Source organism: Cetorhinus maximus, chromosome 4, assembly GCF_964194155.1.
Source record: "Cetorhinus maximus chromosome 4, sCetMax3.hap1.1, whole genome shotgun sequence".
Taxonomy (NCBI): Eukaryota; Metazoa; Chordata; class Chondrichthyes; order Lamniformes; family Cetorhinidae; genus Cetorhinus; species Cetorhinus maximus.
In genome coordinates this window covers 80,140,757-80,158,764 of record NC_135882.1, presented here as the reverse complement: position 1 = coordinate 80,158,764, position 18,008 = coordinate 80,140,757, and the positions used below count along the sequence as shown (strand labels likewise).

At 42.6% G+C, this 18,008-nt stretch overlaps 1 protein-coding gene across 3 annotated transcripts in view; it reads left to right on the top strand.

Moving 5' to 3' along the window:
* The window catches only part of cspp1a (centrosome and spindle pole associated protein 1a), a 192,648-nt gene that overhangs the window by 60,630 nt on the left and 114,010 nt on the right, over window positions 1-18,008 (top strand). For all 3 annotated transcript variants that reach the window (XM_078540372.1, XM_078540373.1, XM_078540371.1), the window contains 2 exons: window positions 282-383; window positions 8,370-8,461. In XM_078540372.1, coding sequence (XP_078396498.1) covers window positions 282-383; window positions 8,370-8,461 — 194 coding nt within the window. The remainder of the gene's footprint in view (window positions 1-281; window positions 384-8,369; window positions 8,462-18,008) is intronic.

Sequence of the window (18,008 nt, the reverse complement as noted above, 5' to 3'; positions counted from 1 at the left end):
TTCCTGATGTTTTAAAATAGTCTCTCCAGCTCAAATGTGTGTACTAGTGTGGAAATCTGAACTTTGTCTGGTCCACTCAACTTCAGTGATAAGTTCTGGTGACTTAACAGTTGCATGCTGAAACTACTTGGCATTGCTAGTGCTGATACTACAATTTTGTGTTAAATTCTCATGTGACTTTTCTCCTGTATTGAAAATCATATCCAACAGGAACTATTGATTAAAACATGAAATGCGTACAATTTTTTTTGACATGACATTGGCTAAACCCTCTACTACAGGCAATATAAAGAGAGGAGAGAACACAATCTGCCAGCATACATTGAAGAGGACTACAAGGAAGATTCTAGAAGACGACCTGTTTCAGCGGCAGGAAAATCTAGGTAAATGTCCACAATCTTGCATTTTAGCATTTCATGGCAAGGGTACACAACATATAGCTCCTGAGCCCAGACAAACCAGTCCTATTTCTGTTTGAGTTTTTAGCTTTCAGTTTGCCCTGTATGAATTTAGTGTATGTTGGGAGCTTGGAAAGCTTTCTTGGCATTATTGCTTCTTTGGATAATTGTAAATCGGAACACAAAAGTCTGTCAGCACGTTAGATATATTCAGATTAATGGGAACATGGATTTACCTGTATGCATAAAGTATTCATAACAAGATAGATGAATTAATGGCACAGATAGAGATAAATGGGTTTCATCTATTAGTCATTACAATGATATGGTTGCACGGTGACCAAGGTTGGAAACTAAATATCCAAAGAATTTGATAAGAGCCAAAATGGAAAAGGAGGTGGAGCGGGGGTTCTTGTCTTTCACTCAAGCTGTTGACATACCTTTGTATCGTCCTCGCAACTTATTTTCTCACCTAACTTTGTATCGTAAGCAAACTTGGGCATATTACACTCTACCCCCTCATCTAAGGTCATTGGCTTAGATTATGAATAGCTGATCCTTGCAGTACTCTAACTTACTGCCTGCCAAGCTGAAAATGACCCTTACTCTCTCTTTTCTGTGCATTAACCAATCCTCAATCCATGCTACTATATTACACGAGCTGTAATTGTGTGTAATAAGTTTTTGTATGACAATTTATTGAATGACATTTAAAAATCTGAGTAAGTTACTTCCACTGGTTTCCCCCTTACTACCCTGCTAGTTGCAACCTCAAAAAAAACTCCATCAGATTGTCAAACATGATTGACCTTTCATAGATCTATGTTGACTTTGTCTAATCATTATAATTTTCTAAGTGCCTTATTGCCCGGCCCCTAATAATAGATTCTAGCATTTTGCCAACTACTAATGTCAAGCTAACTAGCCTATTTCTCTCCCTCCTTTTGGAGCTATGTTTGCTACCTTCCAATCCATGAAGGCTGTTCTAGAATTAAGGGAATTCTGTAAGATCAAAACCTATGCATCCACTATCTGTAACTGCTGGTCCAAAAGCAAAGGATGTAGGTCTTAAGTTCCAGGCCATTTATGTGGTACTTTTTTTTAACTAATACTAATTTTTTTTAAGTTCTTCATTCTTGATAGACCCTTGGTTCCCTACTATTTCCAGAATTTTTGTATCTTCTACTGTATTTAGTGTCTGTGATTTCATTATTCTCCATTATAATTTCTACTGTCTCTGACTATAATGGGCCCACATATACTTTCATTAATCTATTCCTATTGAGACATCTATAGAAGCTTTTACAACCTGTTTTATTTCTTGCTGGTTTAGTCTCATTCTTTTTCCCTGTTTCTTGGTCAATTTCATTGTCATCCTTTGAATTGTAAAATCTTCCAATTCACAGGCTCACTACTGTATGGCACCATTATAAACCTCTTCCTTTAATCTAACACCATTTTTAACTTCTCTTGTTGGACCACCTTTTACATGGGGCTTTTATTCCTCAAGGGAGCAACAAAGAGAGAACCTAACCATTGCTCCTTGACATTCAATGGCGTTACCATCACTGAATCCCCCACTATCAACATCCTGGGGGTTACCATTGACCAGAAACTGAACTGGACTAGCCATATAAATACTGTGGCTACAAAAAGTCAGAGGCTAGGAATCCTGTGGTGAGTAACTCGTCTCCTGACTCCCAAAAGCCTGTCCACCATCTACAAGGCATAAGTCAGGAGTGTGATAGAATACTCTCCACTTGCCTGGATGAGTGCAGCTCCAACAACTCTCAAGAAGCTCGACACCATCCAGGACAAAGCAGCCCGCTTGATTGGCACCCCATCCACAAACATTCACTCCCTCCACCACCAACGCACAGCGGCAGCAATGTGTATCATCCATAAGATGCACTTCAGGAACTCACCAAGGCTGCTTAGACAGCACCTTTCAAACCCACGACCGCTACCATCTAGAAGGACAAGGGTAGCAGATGCATGGGAACACCACCACCTGGAAGTTCCCCTCCAAGCCGTTCACCATCCTGACTTAGAAATATATCGTTGTTCCTTCACTGTTGCTGGGTCAAAATCCTGGAACTCCCTAACAGCACTGTGGGTGTACCTACACCACATGGACTGCAGCGGTTCAAGAAGGCAGTTCATTACCACCTTCGCAAGGGCAATTAGGGATGGGCAATAAATGCTGGCCTAACCAGCCACATTGACATCACACGAATGAATAAAGAAAACATATTTGTTACAAATTATGACTTAATTCTTTATAAGTTTACTATTGCTTTTCTACCATCATATCTTTTAATATAATTTTCCAATCTACCCTAGTCAACTCGTCCTTCATTCCTATGCAGGTTACTTTGTTCAGATTTAAAACCCTGGTTTCTCACTTAAATCACTTTTCAAACTCAATATAAAATTCTATCATATGCTCACTCTTCCCTAGAGGAAGGTTATTAATTAACCTTCAGTCACTGCACAAAACTAGATTTAAAATAGCCTGATTCCCAGTTGTTTCTTATCCTGTTGATCTAGAATATTGTCTTGTGTACGTTCCAAAAACTCATAATCAATGCTATTGCTGTAATTTTGCCCACTGGTGTTGCTGTCCCTGTCCTTGGTTATTTTTTTACATCCACCCATTCTGATTCTACTTCCTGCTCTTTTGAGCCCAGATCCTTCCTCACCACTGTCCTCATGCCATCCTTTATTATCAGGCCTATCCCTGTCCTTTTTCATTTTGTCCTTTTCAAAATGTCAAGTACCCTGGTAAATTTAATCCCCTGCCTTGGTCACCATTCAACTATATCTCTGTAGGGCATCAAACCCATTTTTCTTTGTGGCAGTAATCCGTCTGCCCTATGGATGCTTTGTATATTCAAATAAAACAACTTTAATTTGAACTTACCATTTTTTTCCTGATGTGATCTTATTCACTGATGCACTATACCATCAAACTCTCTGGTTGCTAAATTACGTTGTGTAGCATTTGTATTCCAGCACTACATTTCATGTTTAAAATGGTATCTGTGTAACATGTGCACAGACTTTTGATGCTGGTCTTGCAAGACACCATTTTGGATAGGTCTTTTGCGAGGAGGCTAGAAGCATGTGCAGGAAGTATGTAGACAGATTATGATGTCAGTCTGAATGAAACACTGACCATAACGATGCCATTTTCAACCTCAAAGCGTCAGCTACTGTCCTTTCTTAACCTTACACAGCTGACCATGCATTCAGCAGCAGGCCTAATCCCTGCCAGCCCTATTTAGAGGGATCATCAACCACTTTCAGGTTAGTTGTTAATTGCTTTCTACTGGCTGTGGCTGAGTTAGTAGAAGTACTCTGAGGTTTGTACTGCTACTTAAAGTTGAAGAAGTTGTCAGGGAGTGGAGTGGGATAGAGTGATGGCTCTGGTTCTCATTTCAAGGGCTCTGCTCAGACCACTTGCTCCCAGTTGTGGATGCTGAAGTTTCTACCCCTCTGTCCTGCAGCATGATGGGGAGAAGCAGCAGAGACAACAAAGAGGAGGACATGCTGTTCGAAGAGGGGGGAAGAAGGTATCTCAGGAAGTCATATCCAACCACGGTCTTCAGGTAGCAACTTGTTCACAACAGCCTAAGCCAGGAACAGTGTGTGTGATGTCTCCATTTCACTAAGGAGGTACTCACTCAAATCTGCTACCTGCTCCAGGCAGAACTGCAGTCTCAGCAGGACAAGGACTACATTGCAAGTGGCTGCAAACGTAACTGGCCATGAGCTTAGGACTTCTTCGTGGCTCGAGCAGGTGACATCAATATCTTGAAGTTCGCTGTCCTCCATTATATGATGGAGGCTACTAACTGTGTGCAAAGAATTCATTACACTGCCTCTCAGAAGCAAGTGGAGCAAGTATGCAGCTTTGCCTGGATAGCAGGCTTCCCTATGATGCAAAGTGCCATTGACTGTGCACATGTTGCTTTGCTGTCACCACAAGTAAATTCAGAGATGTACTGCAACCACAAAGGGTTCCACTCAAACATACATACAAGCATTCTAATTAGGAGCAAGAGTAGGCCACTTGGCCCTGCGTGCCTGCTCCGCTATTCAATAAGATCATTGCTGATCTGAATGTAACCTCAACCCCACATTCCTGCCTACCCCTGATAACCTTTCCCTTGTTACTCCCTCAGTGTTCAGTTTGAATGTTAACAAACTTGACGTATCTTGCAGATCAGTACCCTGCCAGTAGTCATGATGTCTTCATTTGTGCCAGTCCTCTGTACCATCAGTATTTGAGCCACGACAAGAAACTGAAGGGTGACTACTGAGCAACAGGGGTATCTGTTGACCACCTATCTCATGACTTTGTTGGGCAGCATGCATATCACGAGAGCCATGCTGTCACGTGAAATCATGAAACGTCATTGAGCAGACCATGAGGGTACTGAAATAATGCTTTCACTGCATGGAAAGCCTTGGAACAACCCTGTAGTACTGTCCGGAGCACTTGTCACAATTCGTCGTGGTCTGCTGCATGCTACAAAACTTAGTCATCATGAGGGCAGACCCTTGCCACCAACAGCTGCATGCAGTGAAGGAGGAAAGGAGGTGACAATCAACACATTTCCTTTTTATTATCTGTCCCCCTAACTGCAGTTCCAGTGAATGCAGCCTCTACTTAACAATCAACAGTCATACACCTTAGCTTTTCCTCTGTTACTAACCCTCACAGCATCCTCTTAATCACAATGCTGAAATAAAAACAATCAAAAATGAACATTCCAAACCAACTTTGTCAATCAAACCATCCAATGTTGCATACAAGTATCAATTGTGCATGCTTGTGCATTCTCTTAATGCCTGTCGCCTTTTTGCCTTTGCCTGACTTAGTGCTCCTCAGCAGTGCTACTCCAGTGGCCACAGCATGGCTGGCAGACTGTTGACAACTGTCAGTAAGGAAGACTGCAGCTTGCTTTGGAAGATGTCGTGCAGCCCTGGCCCTAGAAGGCCCAGCTTAGCACTACACCACCACGGCAATAGGTGGTAGCAAAGGCACTGGTGGAGTAGTAGTGATGGGGAGACGAATGCTGTCATCCTGAGAGAGGATTGCAGTTTTGTGCGCCATGGGACGTCCCTGAGATGGGGCCTCAGGAATCCTAGTTATTGCTATAGGACTGTATTGCATCTGTGTTGCCGGACAGTGGTGATACCAACATAAAAACAAAAAACTACTGCGGATGCTGGAAATCCAAAACAAAAACAGAATTACCTGGAAAAACTCAGCAGGTCTGGCAGCATCGGTGGAGAAGAAAAGAGTCGACGTTTCGAGTCCTCACGACCCTTCAACAGAATCATGTGAAGTCATTAGACTTTTGCAGCACTACATCCAGGACCTCGGGGCTATAATGACATCATAATCTACCCATTCAGTATACTTCTGTCAGACTTTGTGCGTGTGCTAAACCGTTTACCAACATGGTATCCAGCATACTTTGTGTCAGAAGTGTGCATGCATGCCACAGATGCCATTTCAGACATTAAAGGGTCTCAAAGTGGTGCTGCCAAGCCCGATTTAACTTCCCGTGTTCATTCTATTTAAACCTTTTGTAATCTTAAAATACTTCTACTAAGTCACGCCTAAGCCTTGCCTTTTCAAGACAAAAGAAACTGTCTTTTCATTATTCTCTGATAGATTTAACCTTGCAGTTTTCATCTCATCTGTTTTGTAGCCTCTCCAATATTTCTATATCCTTTTTATAATAAGGTGGCCAAAGCTGCACAAGGTACTCCCAAGGGTAGTCTTACCAAGGTTTGATACAAATATAGCATAACTTCAACTTTTCAATTCTAGAAATAAACCTTAGTGCTTCATTTGCTTTTGTAAAGGTCTTATTGATCTGTGTGACAACTTTGTGATTTGTGCATTTGTACTCCCAGATCTCATTCCTGTTCCACCCAAATTAGATTCCTGTTTTCAAAGTGAATGTGACCTCCTTATTTTCCTTAACAAAATAGAATACTTCACTCTTGGTGCTAGAGCATATTACTTCAGAAAACTAGCTTAAGGGCACTCATCAAATAAAATTTGCACCTTTCACTGAAACAACTTTTTGTTACAAGCCTGGGTATTCTCTAAATTAATATGTTCTGCTACTTTATTGCTACTATGTAGAAGCCTGTGGATGATTACAGTCTGAAGTCCTCAGTTCCAACCACCTGAATCTTTGCAGATTGCTTTCCCTTCCCTCTGTGCTCTCATAGTAGCGTTGTAATAGATACTTTAATCAACAAGACTACTCTCTTCCAGTTTTCCTATCCTTTTTAAAGACCTTACACCTTGGGGTATTTAACTCCAATCATGAATGGCTTGCAGCCATGTGCCTGTATTGCCTACAATGTCAGTTTCTCTAAGGTGCATTTAGGTTCTTAATTCACTAAATTTATTTCTTGTACTTTGTGCGTTGGTTTCTGCAACATCTATTTGGGCATGAGAACTTAGCCTGTCCTTCTGTTCTGATGCTGCCTTTCTCGCATCATTTAACTGAATACATTTCTTATTTGTCACTTCTACTTTAACTATTTGAGCTATGTTAGTATTCCCTTCAATTGAATTGTCTGAATTGCTGGTGGTGACCTGAACTCTGCTCTTATCCCTTTTTAAATCTTTAAACTACCATTTTTGCTATTGTTTCTGACTGAGCTCGCTACTGAATTGGTCAGTTTACACAATCATTTTCTTAACCACTGTATTTATCATTTCTGCCAGGCCTTTGGTCCCAAGTTCAATCTATCCCAACGGTACGGCTGCCTCTTGTCCTGGTACTGGTGCCAGTGTCCCATGAAGTGGAACCCCTTCTTCCTGCACCACATCTTTAGCTACATGTTCACCTCACTGAACTGTTTGTTTGTGGCTGAAGAGGGTAATATCTTAACACTCCACCTTCCAAACCCCCCCCTCCCCCCCCCAAAAACAATTAATCCCTTATAAGTACTACATTTCAATTCTGTTTTTACGGATGAGACAGTACACTGAAGCCCCATCTGCTCTCTTGGGTGGATGCACAAAGATTCTAAGGCATTATTTTGAAGAAAAACAGGGAATTTAATCTCAGTATATTTGTCAGTATCTATCCATCAATAATCATCACCGAAACAGATTATGTGGACATTTGCATTGCTGTTTTAGAAACATGCTGTGCTCAAATTAGCTGCTGTTTCCTACATTACAACAGTGACTACATTTCATAAATACTTAATTGGATGTAAATAATTTTGGGATGTCCAGGGGTTGTGAAAAGTGCTATATAAATGCAAGTTTTTCTTTCTTGGTCCCCCAGCTCCCCCTCCCCCTCTGTCATTCTTTTTATCCTCTCAGGCATCAAGTACATTGTAGTTGTTAGACAAGACCCATGTCTGCAGGACCACCTCTATTGCTCCTTAGTTTCCCCTACCCTTCTGAATGAAAATCTCACTCTCCTCTCCTGCACCAGTGCTCTATAAGAAACTATCCAGAAATTTCAATTCCTTCCTTATGACTCATCCTTCATCTCAAGAACACTGAACTGAAGAATCTCAGGACAGAGACATTTCTGACAGATATGGCAATCTTGGACAGTCTCATTGCCTTAGTGCTGATACACAGCCTGCACTGCCATTGCAAAGCAGATCTCCTACTTTCCTTTACGTATCATACTTTCAAATGAGGGAAATTCAAAAAGGGTAAATATATTTTCTATGATTTGTAACTGGTAAATGCCTGAGGTTTGTATGAAATTATTGTATGTGTTGAGATTTGGGTTTTTGACCTTGAAGTTAAAATTTAAGTTGTATTTGTGTGATTAACTCGAAGTGTAAGTTAATACAGTACATTTATGTGTGCAGTTGTTATAAAGTCATTATTACCTTTGATCATGATGTGCTACAGAGGAATGATGTATTGACTATAATATTCTTGTGCTTTCACTCTGCCAATAGATATTTGATAAACGAAGTATATGACTCTCAGAGACAACGCTCCAAGTCTGCTTCAGTGAAAGATGTTATGTTTGGAACAGGATTGTTGGTGGGTAAGTCAAAACCAAAACCTTTGTTAAATATTAAGAACTAGTATTTTGCTTGCAACCAGATTGTGAGGCAGATTCTCATGAACCATGATCTGAATATATATTTGGCATGAGCATTTAAGTTCTTAGTCAATGCTTTAACTTCCCCTGCATAAAAAAATACAAGAATTAAATGTGAATTTTTTTTTTTTTGTCCTCCCTTCCCAATTTTCTATTCTTTTGTCTTTCCAAAGATACTGACTTTTGTCAGGGTATGCTTCTTTGAGTATTGGTGACTCTCCAGTACTTATCTCTCTTCCTGCCACACCCCACCTCCCCTCCACTCCTACCCCACCCTTCGCAATGCCAGTCCCATGACATCTGCTCAAATGAGGTACACTGGGAACAAAATCTGAGTTATTGGAGAACTGGTATTAGAGGTGTCTGGCCACGATGCTTAAAAAAAATGTTGTAAGCTATATTAGTTGAGTATTCTCCCAAGACATGATTCACTTCATCCTGTAGAATAATAGATTGGAAGTTAACTTGTTGTGCTTTGAATAATGGTTGCTAAATCACTAATTTTGTGTTAAATATTTGTGGCATTTGTTCCTCTATCCTAATTTGATGTGCGATGAAAACATCCTAAAAAGTGCTAAATGAGATTTAAGGAGAGTGGTTAATTGGATTAGGGCATATAAATATAATTCAGTCCATGGTCTGTCTTTTTGTCTTATTTTTTCCATTATAATTCACATCCACATTTGTTTATCTGGATCTATAGCTGCATCTGATGATTAAAATTTATATCCTCTATCCAAACTGTTCATGATTTTGAACACCTCTATCAAATTTCTCTTAACCTTCTCTGCAGCCTCTTACATAACTGAAGTCTCTCATCCCTGGTAGCATTTTTGGTACACCACCTCTGCACTTTCTCCAAGGCTTTGGAATCCATCTCAAAGTGTGGTTTCCAGGATTGAATATAATATTCCAGCTGACGCCAAATTGGTGGATTATAAAATTTTGATGTAATTTCCTTGCTTTTGTACTCTAGGGAGCAAAAATTGGTCTGCGCACATTTTTGGTGTAAGGGACACGATTTGCGGCCTACGCATGCCAGTTCCAGTTGAGGCAGGCAACATGCAAACTTAGTGCTGGCTCCTTGTTTAAATGATTTCTGCTTGCAGCCTGTGACCCTTGCTGTTGACTGGCTGCATGGGAGGCCATGCAGGGGCCTAATAGCTTGCGAGGCTCGTATATGTTCAAGCTTGCCCCCAGACCTTAAAAACACTGCCCCTTTTAAAGCACTGATTCATAGGAGGCTATTCCTGAATAGTCGGGACAGTGCACTGATTCACAAGAGGCTATTTCTGAATAATACTTATGCAACTGTAATCGGGGGAGATGGACCACCAGGATATAGAGAGGCCTCTGTGATTCACAGATGTGGCGCTGGAGGCCCTTGTCCTGGAGGTGCACAGGAGGAAGAAGGCCATGTTTCCATGTTGGGCCTGGAATACCCCCCCAGGAATGGGAGTAGGTGACCACGAAGGTAATTTCCCAAAGCCTGATCCAAAGGACCTGGCGTCAGCGGTTCAAGAAGTTTAATGACCTCACATGCGTAGTCAAGATCAGTGGACATCATTTGGACATTATATCTCATACCCAACACACCACCATCCTCTCCCATTGCTCAATGCACCGCAGGCCTGTCACTCAACAAGCACCAGTCCCGAGCACTCCGTACTCAAACCTAACATTCCACACACTTTCCACTGATGCAGCCTCACACTCACTTATTGCTATCAAGCAATTCAGCCACATCATTCAGATACAGTACTATGTAATAACTGACATTCTGCCCTCTTTCTTGTAACAGAAAAAAAACAGCAAAGTACTGGTGGTGACAAGGTACAAGTTCACTTACTAAGCCCAATGGAGGAGATGGTTCTATAGCATCTAGTGTCACCAAGATCATTTATAATGAGCTTACGGATCTATGGCCCTTCTCAACTCTGACCTCACCCTCATCCTCCTATCTGGATCTCGTGCTTTGCACTTCACTTCAACCTTTCTGACACCCAAGAACTGCCCACTGGCAAGCCACAGCACACCCAAGAGGAAGAGTGAGCAACCCACACCAGTGCTGAGGAACCATTGTCACTTGATCTGGGACTCGCAGCCATCCATTCAGATGCTGGCATTGTGTGCACCTAAGAGGACAATGTAGAATTGGGATCAACATGCAGTGAGTTGCTGGGCAGAGAGGACTGTAGTCAGGCCACAGGAAAAGGATAGCATATGTTCCAGCTTCCGAAGGATGAGGTCGCAGACCAGTTCTGCTACGTGGACCTCAGATGAGGACTTCGACAGGACTGCATACAGGAGAATGCTGATGAACATGGACAATGCTTGGTGAATTGGTGGGCCTGCCAGACAGCCTTATGCCATTGCCAAGGATCTTGAAATCTGGCTCCATTTGTGGGAGAGGGCATCACACAGAACTTGGAGCACATTACCGTGGAAGTGGTGGCTAATTCCATGACCAAGCCGTGATTCAGCATCAGGTGGTCACTGTCATAGCTTCTACTGCAGCACAGGAGAAAGCTACCAAATGTCTGAGTGCTGCAGTGGAAACTCAGACTGAGGTCATGAGGGCTTAGACTACTGCTATCATGGCTGCGGGTCTTAGCCCACGTGCCCTTTTGAGCACTATCGCAGCAATTTCTGCTCCACAGATTACAAGGGTTGTTGAGGTTCCACACTGTGGAGCATAAAGCGGCCGTACTGTCACCACTGCTACTTCACCAGTGCCCCAGCTGTTGCCTATCAGTCTGGCAGCCTACATTGCTGCCGCCTGTGCTGAGGTGGTGCAGTCCAAACCCAGGGTGTCAAACTGCAGAGCTGCTTGAGGTTGAGCTGCAAGGCCATCTGTAGTCTCCCCCACTGAAAGCCAGGAGCCTTCCAGCAGCCATGCTGCAGCGACTAGAGTAGCACCACATAGGAGCACTAGATAGTGCTTGTCTTGCAGGTGTCTTTGCCTATCGGAATTCACGAGGGTGAATAGTTCTTACATTTGTATATGTTGTTGGATAAAGATGTTAATGAAAACGTTTTTGTGAGTGGCGTTTATTGTTGGATGGTGGCCATGAGGACATTGTGATGGGATGTCTCAAATATAATGAAGCATTGTGGTTAGGGGAAGTAGTTTTATTGAAAGTGGAGTCTGAGAAGATTCGCTCTGATAGCCTATTCAGAGTGAAGGTTCCAGGATGCATTCTGCCTGCATCATGTTGAGGTGGCCTCTTGAATCTTGGAGGCAATGATTGCACTCACAGTTAGGGAGGGCACAACAGACCATCACAAACTTCAAACCATGCTCCAGAATGTACTAGAACGTTCCACTGAGCAATAAAGGCAGCAGAGCCACTGCTTGAGCATGTCAGTTGTCTGCTTCACTTTGCTTCTTGTGGTTCCGTGACTCTCATAGGTCAGCCTACCTCACTTGGTTTGGTGCAAGAAGGGGCTCATCAATCACACGTGCAGAAGAGAGGCTTTTTCCCTGAGGAAGCAGCCTCTAGTTCGCAGTAGAGGCCTGAAGCTGGTGGGTATGGCTGACTGGCATAAAATGAATAGCATTGTGGCTGCTGCCAGGATAGTGGATGTACGCTATAAAATGAGGTGTTGAGTGGTTGCATACCAACTGCACATTTATAGAATGGTAGCCTTTGCAGTTTCTGTACCCCTCTACGTGCACATGTAAGAACCATGGGAGAACCCATGGAACCATGTACATACAGTTGATGTCCCATGCCATCGGAAATCCCCTCGATCCTCTGAAGTCACATGTCCTATCATCTTTTTCCTTCTGGGGGAGAAGCCAGTGTACTTTTTTCTGGAATAGACAGTCTCCATGACCACCTGAATGTTTCAATGGATGGCGTACTGGGAAATATTTGAAATGTTGCATGCGCCCACGTGGAAAGACCCTGATGTATAAAAGTGACCTTTACAATCACTGGCAGGGCCGTTTGCACCCTGGTGTGAGGCTCCAAGTTGCAACAGATTGCACTGTTGACTGACTGCCTCCTTGTTGAATCAGAGTCACATTGTTCCTTGATCAGGTATAGGTTGGAAAAATGTTCCCAGGAAACTAGCAGAGGTAGGACATTCTATGGAGAGTTCTTGTCTTCCTCCCTCTTCACAAAATTACCTCTCTCTAGCCTTTGCTTTCCTTCATGGTCATGCTGCATACCAAGAGTCATGATAACCCTATCCCGTGTATCTTTTCTTTTATTCATTCACAGGACGTGGGTGTCGCTGGTTGGCCAGCATTTATAACTCAACCCTAATTGCCCTAGAGAAGGTAATGGTGAGCTGCCGTCTTGAACCGCTGCAGTCCATGTGCTGTAGGCGCATCCACAGTGCTGTTAGAGAGGAAGTTCCAGGATTTTGACCCAGTGACAGTGAAGGAACGGCGATATATTTCCAAGTCAGGATGGTGAGTGGCTTGGAGGGAAACTTCCAGGTGATGGTGCTCCCATGTGTCTGCTGCTCTTGTCCATTTAGATGGTTACAGTTGTGGGTTTGCAAGGTGCTGTCTAAGGAGCCTTAATGGGTTCCTGCAGTGCACCTTGTGGATGGTACACACTGCCGCCACTGTGTGTCAGTGGTTGAGGGATTGAATATTTGTTGGTGGGGTGCCAAACAAGCAGGCTGCTATGTCTTGATGGTGTAAGCATCCAGGAAAGTGGAGAGTATTCCATCGCATTCCTGGCTTGTGCCTAGTGGATGGTGGACAGACTTTGGGGAGTGAGGAGGTGAGTTACCTGCTGCAGGACTCCTAGCCTCTGACCTGCTATTGTAGCCATGGTATTTGTTCGGCTAGCCCAGCTCCGTTTCTGGTCAATGGTAACCCCCAGGATGTTGGTGGTGGGGGATTCAGTGAAGGATAATGCATTGAATGTCAAGGCACGATGGTTAGATTCTCTTATTGGAGATGGACATTGCCAAGCACTTGTGTGGCGTGAATGTTACTTGTCACCTGTCAGCCCGAGCCTGCATATTGTCCAGGTCTTGCTGCATTCGGACATGGACAGCTTCAGTATCTGAGGAGTCGTGAATGACGCCGAACATTGTGCAATGATCAACAAACATCTCCACTTCTGACCTTATCATAGAAGGAGGGTCACTGATGAAGCAGCTGAAGATGGTTGAGCCTACGGCACTACCCTGAGGAACTCATGCAGTGATGTCCTGGAACTGAGATGATTGACCTCCAATAGCCACAACCAACCTCCTTTGTGTTAGGTATGTCTCTCACCAGTGGAGAGTTTTTTCACTGCTTCCTATTGACTCCAGTTTTGCCAGGGCTCCCTGATGTCACACTGTCAAATGCTGCCTTGATGTCAAGGGCAGTCACTCTCACCTCATCTCTGGAGTTCAGCTCTTTTGTCCATTTTTGAACCAAGGTTGTAATGAGGTTAGGAGCTGAGTGGCCCTGGTGGAACCCAAACTGAGTGTCCTTGTGCTAAGCAAGTGCTACTTGATAGCACTGTTGATGACCCCTTACATCATTTTCTTGATGTTCGAGTGTAGACTGATGGGGGCGGTAATTGGCTGTGTGGGATTTGTCCTGCTTTTTGTGTATAGGACAGCTGTGAAGATAGAATTCCGTCTGCACAAGGACTGTGTAGTGGTCACTCCATGGGCAGATGCATCTGTGGCAGGCAGGTTGGTGGGGATAAGTTCAGGCATGTTTTTCCCTCTTGTTGGTTCCCTCACCACCTGCCACAGACCCAGTCTAGCAGCTAGGTCATTTAGGACTCAGACAGCTTGGTCTGTAGTGCTACCGAGCCACTCTTGGTGATGGACATCACCAAGTCCCCCACCCAGAGTATATTCGATGTCCTTGCCACCCTCAGTGCTTCCTTCAAGTATTGTTGAACATGGAGGAGTACTGATTTACCAGCTGAGGTTGGAGGGGAGGTGATGTGGTGCGGTACATGGTAATCAGCAGGAGATTTCCTTGCCCATGTTTAACCTGATGCCATGAGACTTCATGGGGTCCGGAATCGATTTTGAGGACTCCCAGGACAACTCCCTCCCAACTGAATACCACCGTGCCACCACCTTTGTTGGGTCTTGCCGGTGGGACAGGACATACCCAGAGATGGTGATGGTGGTGTCTGGGATATTGTCTGTAAGGTATGATTCCATGAATATGACTCTCAGGCTGTGCTTATCTAGTCTGTGAGACAGCTTTCCCAATTTTGGCACAAGCCCCCAGGTGTTAGTAAGGAGGGCTTTATAGAGTTTACAGGGCTGAGTTTGCTGTTGTACCTAGGTTGATGCCGGTTGGTCTGTCCAATTTCATTCCTTATTCCTGACTTTGTTTTTAGCATTTTGAGACAGCTGTGTGGCTTGCTAGTCCATTTCAGAGGGTACTTTGAGTCAACCACATTGCTGTGGTTCTGGAGTCACAAGTAGGCCAGACCAGGTAGGGATGGCAGATTTCCGCCCCTAAAGGACATTAGTGAGTCAGTTGGGTTTTCACGACAAGTGACAATGGCTCCATGGTTATCATTAGACTTTTAATTCCAGATTTTGATTGAATTCAAATTCCACCATCTCTGGATTACTAGTCCAGTGACAATACCACAATGCCACCGTCTCCCCAGTAAACCATTTGGTTACCAAATTCTGTGTTTCCTGATTTTAAGCACCAGCTCTCCAAAATAACTCTCAAAATGCCACTCAGTACTTCCACAAACCCAGCCTAAGCAGAAGTAAATCAAAAAGCACCTCACCTGCAAGTTGGTGTCAGGACCTTTAAATAGCATTGTTGGGGATGGGGGAGGTGATATGCTGCTGCATATCTGTTCAGTGTAGCGATCAGCACAGGTGTTTAAGCACATGTGCAGAAGAAGTTCCTGAAAGCAACATCAAATCAGCCAGCAGCTCTAGAGAGTCCAATTTTGCAATTGTTTGTCTCTCTTAATAAAGCCATATGTGTCCAGTGCTTTCAACAGCCTTTTCAACTTGTCCTGCCACCTTCAAAGATACACGTACATATGTCCTCAAGTTGCTCTGCTCCTGCACCCTGTGTATAAACGTACCATTTAGTTTATATTGCTTCTCCTTATTCTTTCTACCAAAATAGCACATCATATTTCTCTGTAAATCTTGTCTTATCATTTTTCTGCTCATTTTGCTGTGTATGTTCTTTTGAAATTGTTTACTACATTCCTCATTGTTTAATACATTTTGAGTTTAGTGCTACCTGCAGATTTTGATATCATGCTCTGTATAACAAAGTCCAGGTTATTGATACTGTGTATATCAAAAGAACAGTTCCTAAACTGATACCTGTGGGACACGACTGCACACATCCCTCTAATCTGAAAAGCGACTACTAATCTCTCTTTCTGTCCCTTACCAATTCTGTCCCATGACTTCAGTTTTGCAAACAAGTGTGTTATATGCTGTTTTAATCAAACTCCTTTTGAAAGACCATGTACACTACATCAACTGCACTGCCCTGATCCATCATCTCTGTTACTTGAAAGAACTCAATCAAGTTAATCAAACACAATTTAACTTCAGCAAAATATGCTTTTACTTATTAATCCACATTTTGCGAAGTGCCAGTTAATTTTGTCCAGTCTTAATGTGTCTATAAATTTCTCCACGATGATGTTAGGGTGATCGACCTGTGACATTCCCTGTTGGCCCCTTCCTCCTTTGTTGAACAGGGCTAGAACATTTACAGTCCTTCAGGCCTCTGGCACCAATCCCATTTCTGAGGAAGAATGGAAGACTGTGGTCCCATTTTGCACCCTTGCTTCCCTCAACAACCTAGGATACATTCTATCCAGATGCGGTGACTTTACTACTTGGAGAACTGCCATCTTTTAAGTACCGCTTTATCTGTTTTTTAAACCATACACCATATTGACACTGCTTCCTCCTTTACTATTGCAGAGGCAGCATCTTCTCTGTGAATACAAGTGTATAATTCTGATTTACTACCTCAGCCATATTGTCTTCCTCCACAAGAATTGTCTCCATTTTGACCCCTGCTGGGTTCCACCCATCCTTGATTACTCTTTTACTCTTTATATGCTTTGATAGGACTTTTGGCTGCTTTTTTATGTTAAACTGCTAATCTATTCTCATACTCTCTCTGTTGTTCTTATTCTCCATTTTAATTCTCCTCTGTACATTGCCTATTTAGCTTGGTTCTCTATTGTATTACATACCTTTTCATTTACTTATGCCTTTTTTTTGTTTTATTTTAATCCATACATCTCTTTTCATCCTGCGAGCTCTTTGGATGCCCTTAACTTTCCATCTCATGGGAATGTGCCTGTTCTGAATTGGAACTTTCTGCTCTCTGAAGGCCTCCTATTTTTGAACTACTGCTTTGCCTATCAATTTTTAATTCCAATCCACCTGGGCCACATCCCTTTTAATTCAGTAAAATAAATGCCATCCATTTAAGTATTTTTATGCATGATTTTCCATAACTATGCTAAATATATTATGGTCATTGTTCAGCTGCGCTCTCACTGAAACATGCTCCAATGGTTCCACTTCATTCCCGAAAACTAGGTCCAGCACTGATTCTTCCCTTTTTGTACTGGGAACATACTGACCAAAAAGGTTCTCCCGTAGATAGTGCAGGAATTCCTGCCCCGCTCTTTCTGTAGTGATCCTGAAAATTTTCACTTATGTTTCTTTTCCAGTATTGATGGCCTATAGTACAGTATATATCCAGTAGCATAATAGCTCCTTTATTGTTCCTTAATTCTAACCAAATAAATTCTGTCTTTGACCTTTCATCTACATCATCCCTTTCCTGTACTGTATAAGAGTTCTAATTAATACTGCCATCCCCCCTCCTCTTCTCTATCTTTGCTAACTACCTGTAGCCAATATTTTGAGCCTGATCTCTGTTCTTGTCATTATATCAATGGCATGTGGCAACTTGTGCTTGAAGCTCACCAGCGTTATTTGCCAAAATGTGCATTCTTGCACATGTCCTCCAAACCCATTTTAGACTGCCTTACATTTTCCCTGTCTGATCTTACCTTGTTTCTGAACTATTCTTTAACTAGTGATATTTCTCTGTTTTCTGTGCATCTTGTTTCTCCTCTCAAATGTTTCATTTTGATGCCCATTTCTCTGCCAAATTAGTGTAGCTTTCAATGGATATAAAGATCATTTAAGTAGAAGGCTGAATGAAAAGTTAAATTAAGTTAGATGAGTTCTCTATTCTTTTCACAGTGGAGGAAGAGGACAAGATAGGAGTGCTACAAGCCCACCAATAAGTATGTCAAGGGGACAAACTTGATTTATAGTTCTTTTTTGTAAAAACACAGGTAATGAAGGAAATAATGGGACTTAACAAAGTCAGATCTCTAGAACTAGATTGATGGTAGTCTGAGAGTTTCCATTTCAGAGTATAAATAGTTGAGGACATTCAGATGCATTATTCAGAACTTTTTATGGAGGTCACAAGCATAGTGGATAGGTGATGAAGAACGTAATAGAAACAGGATTACAC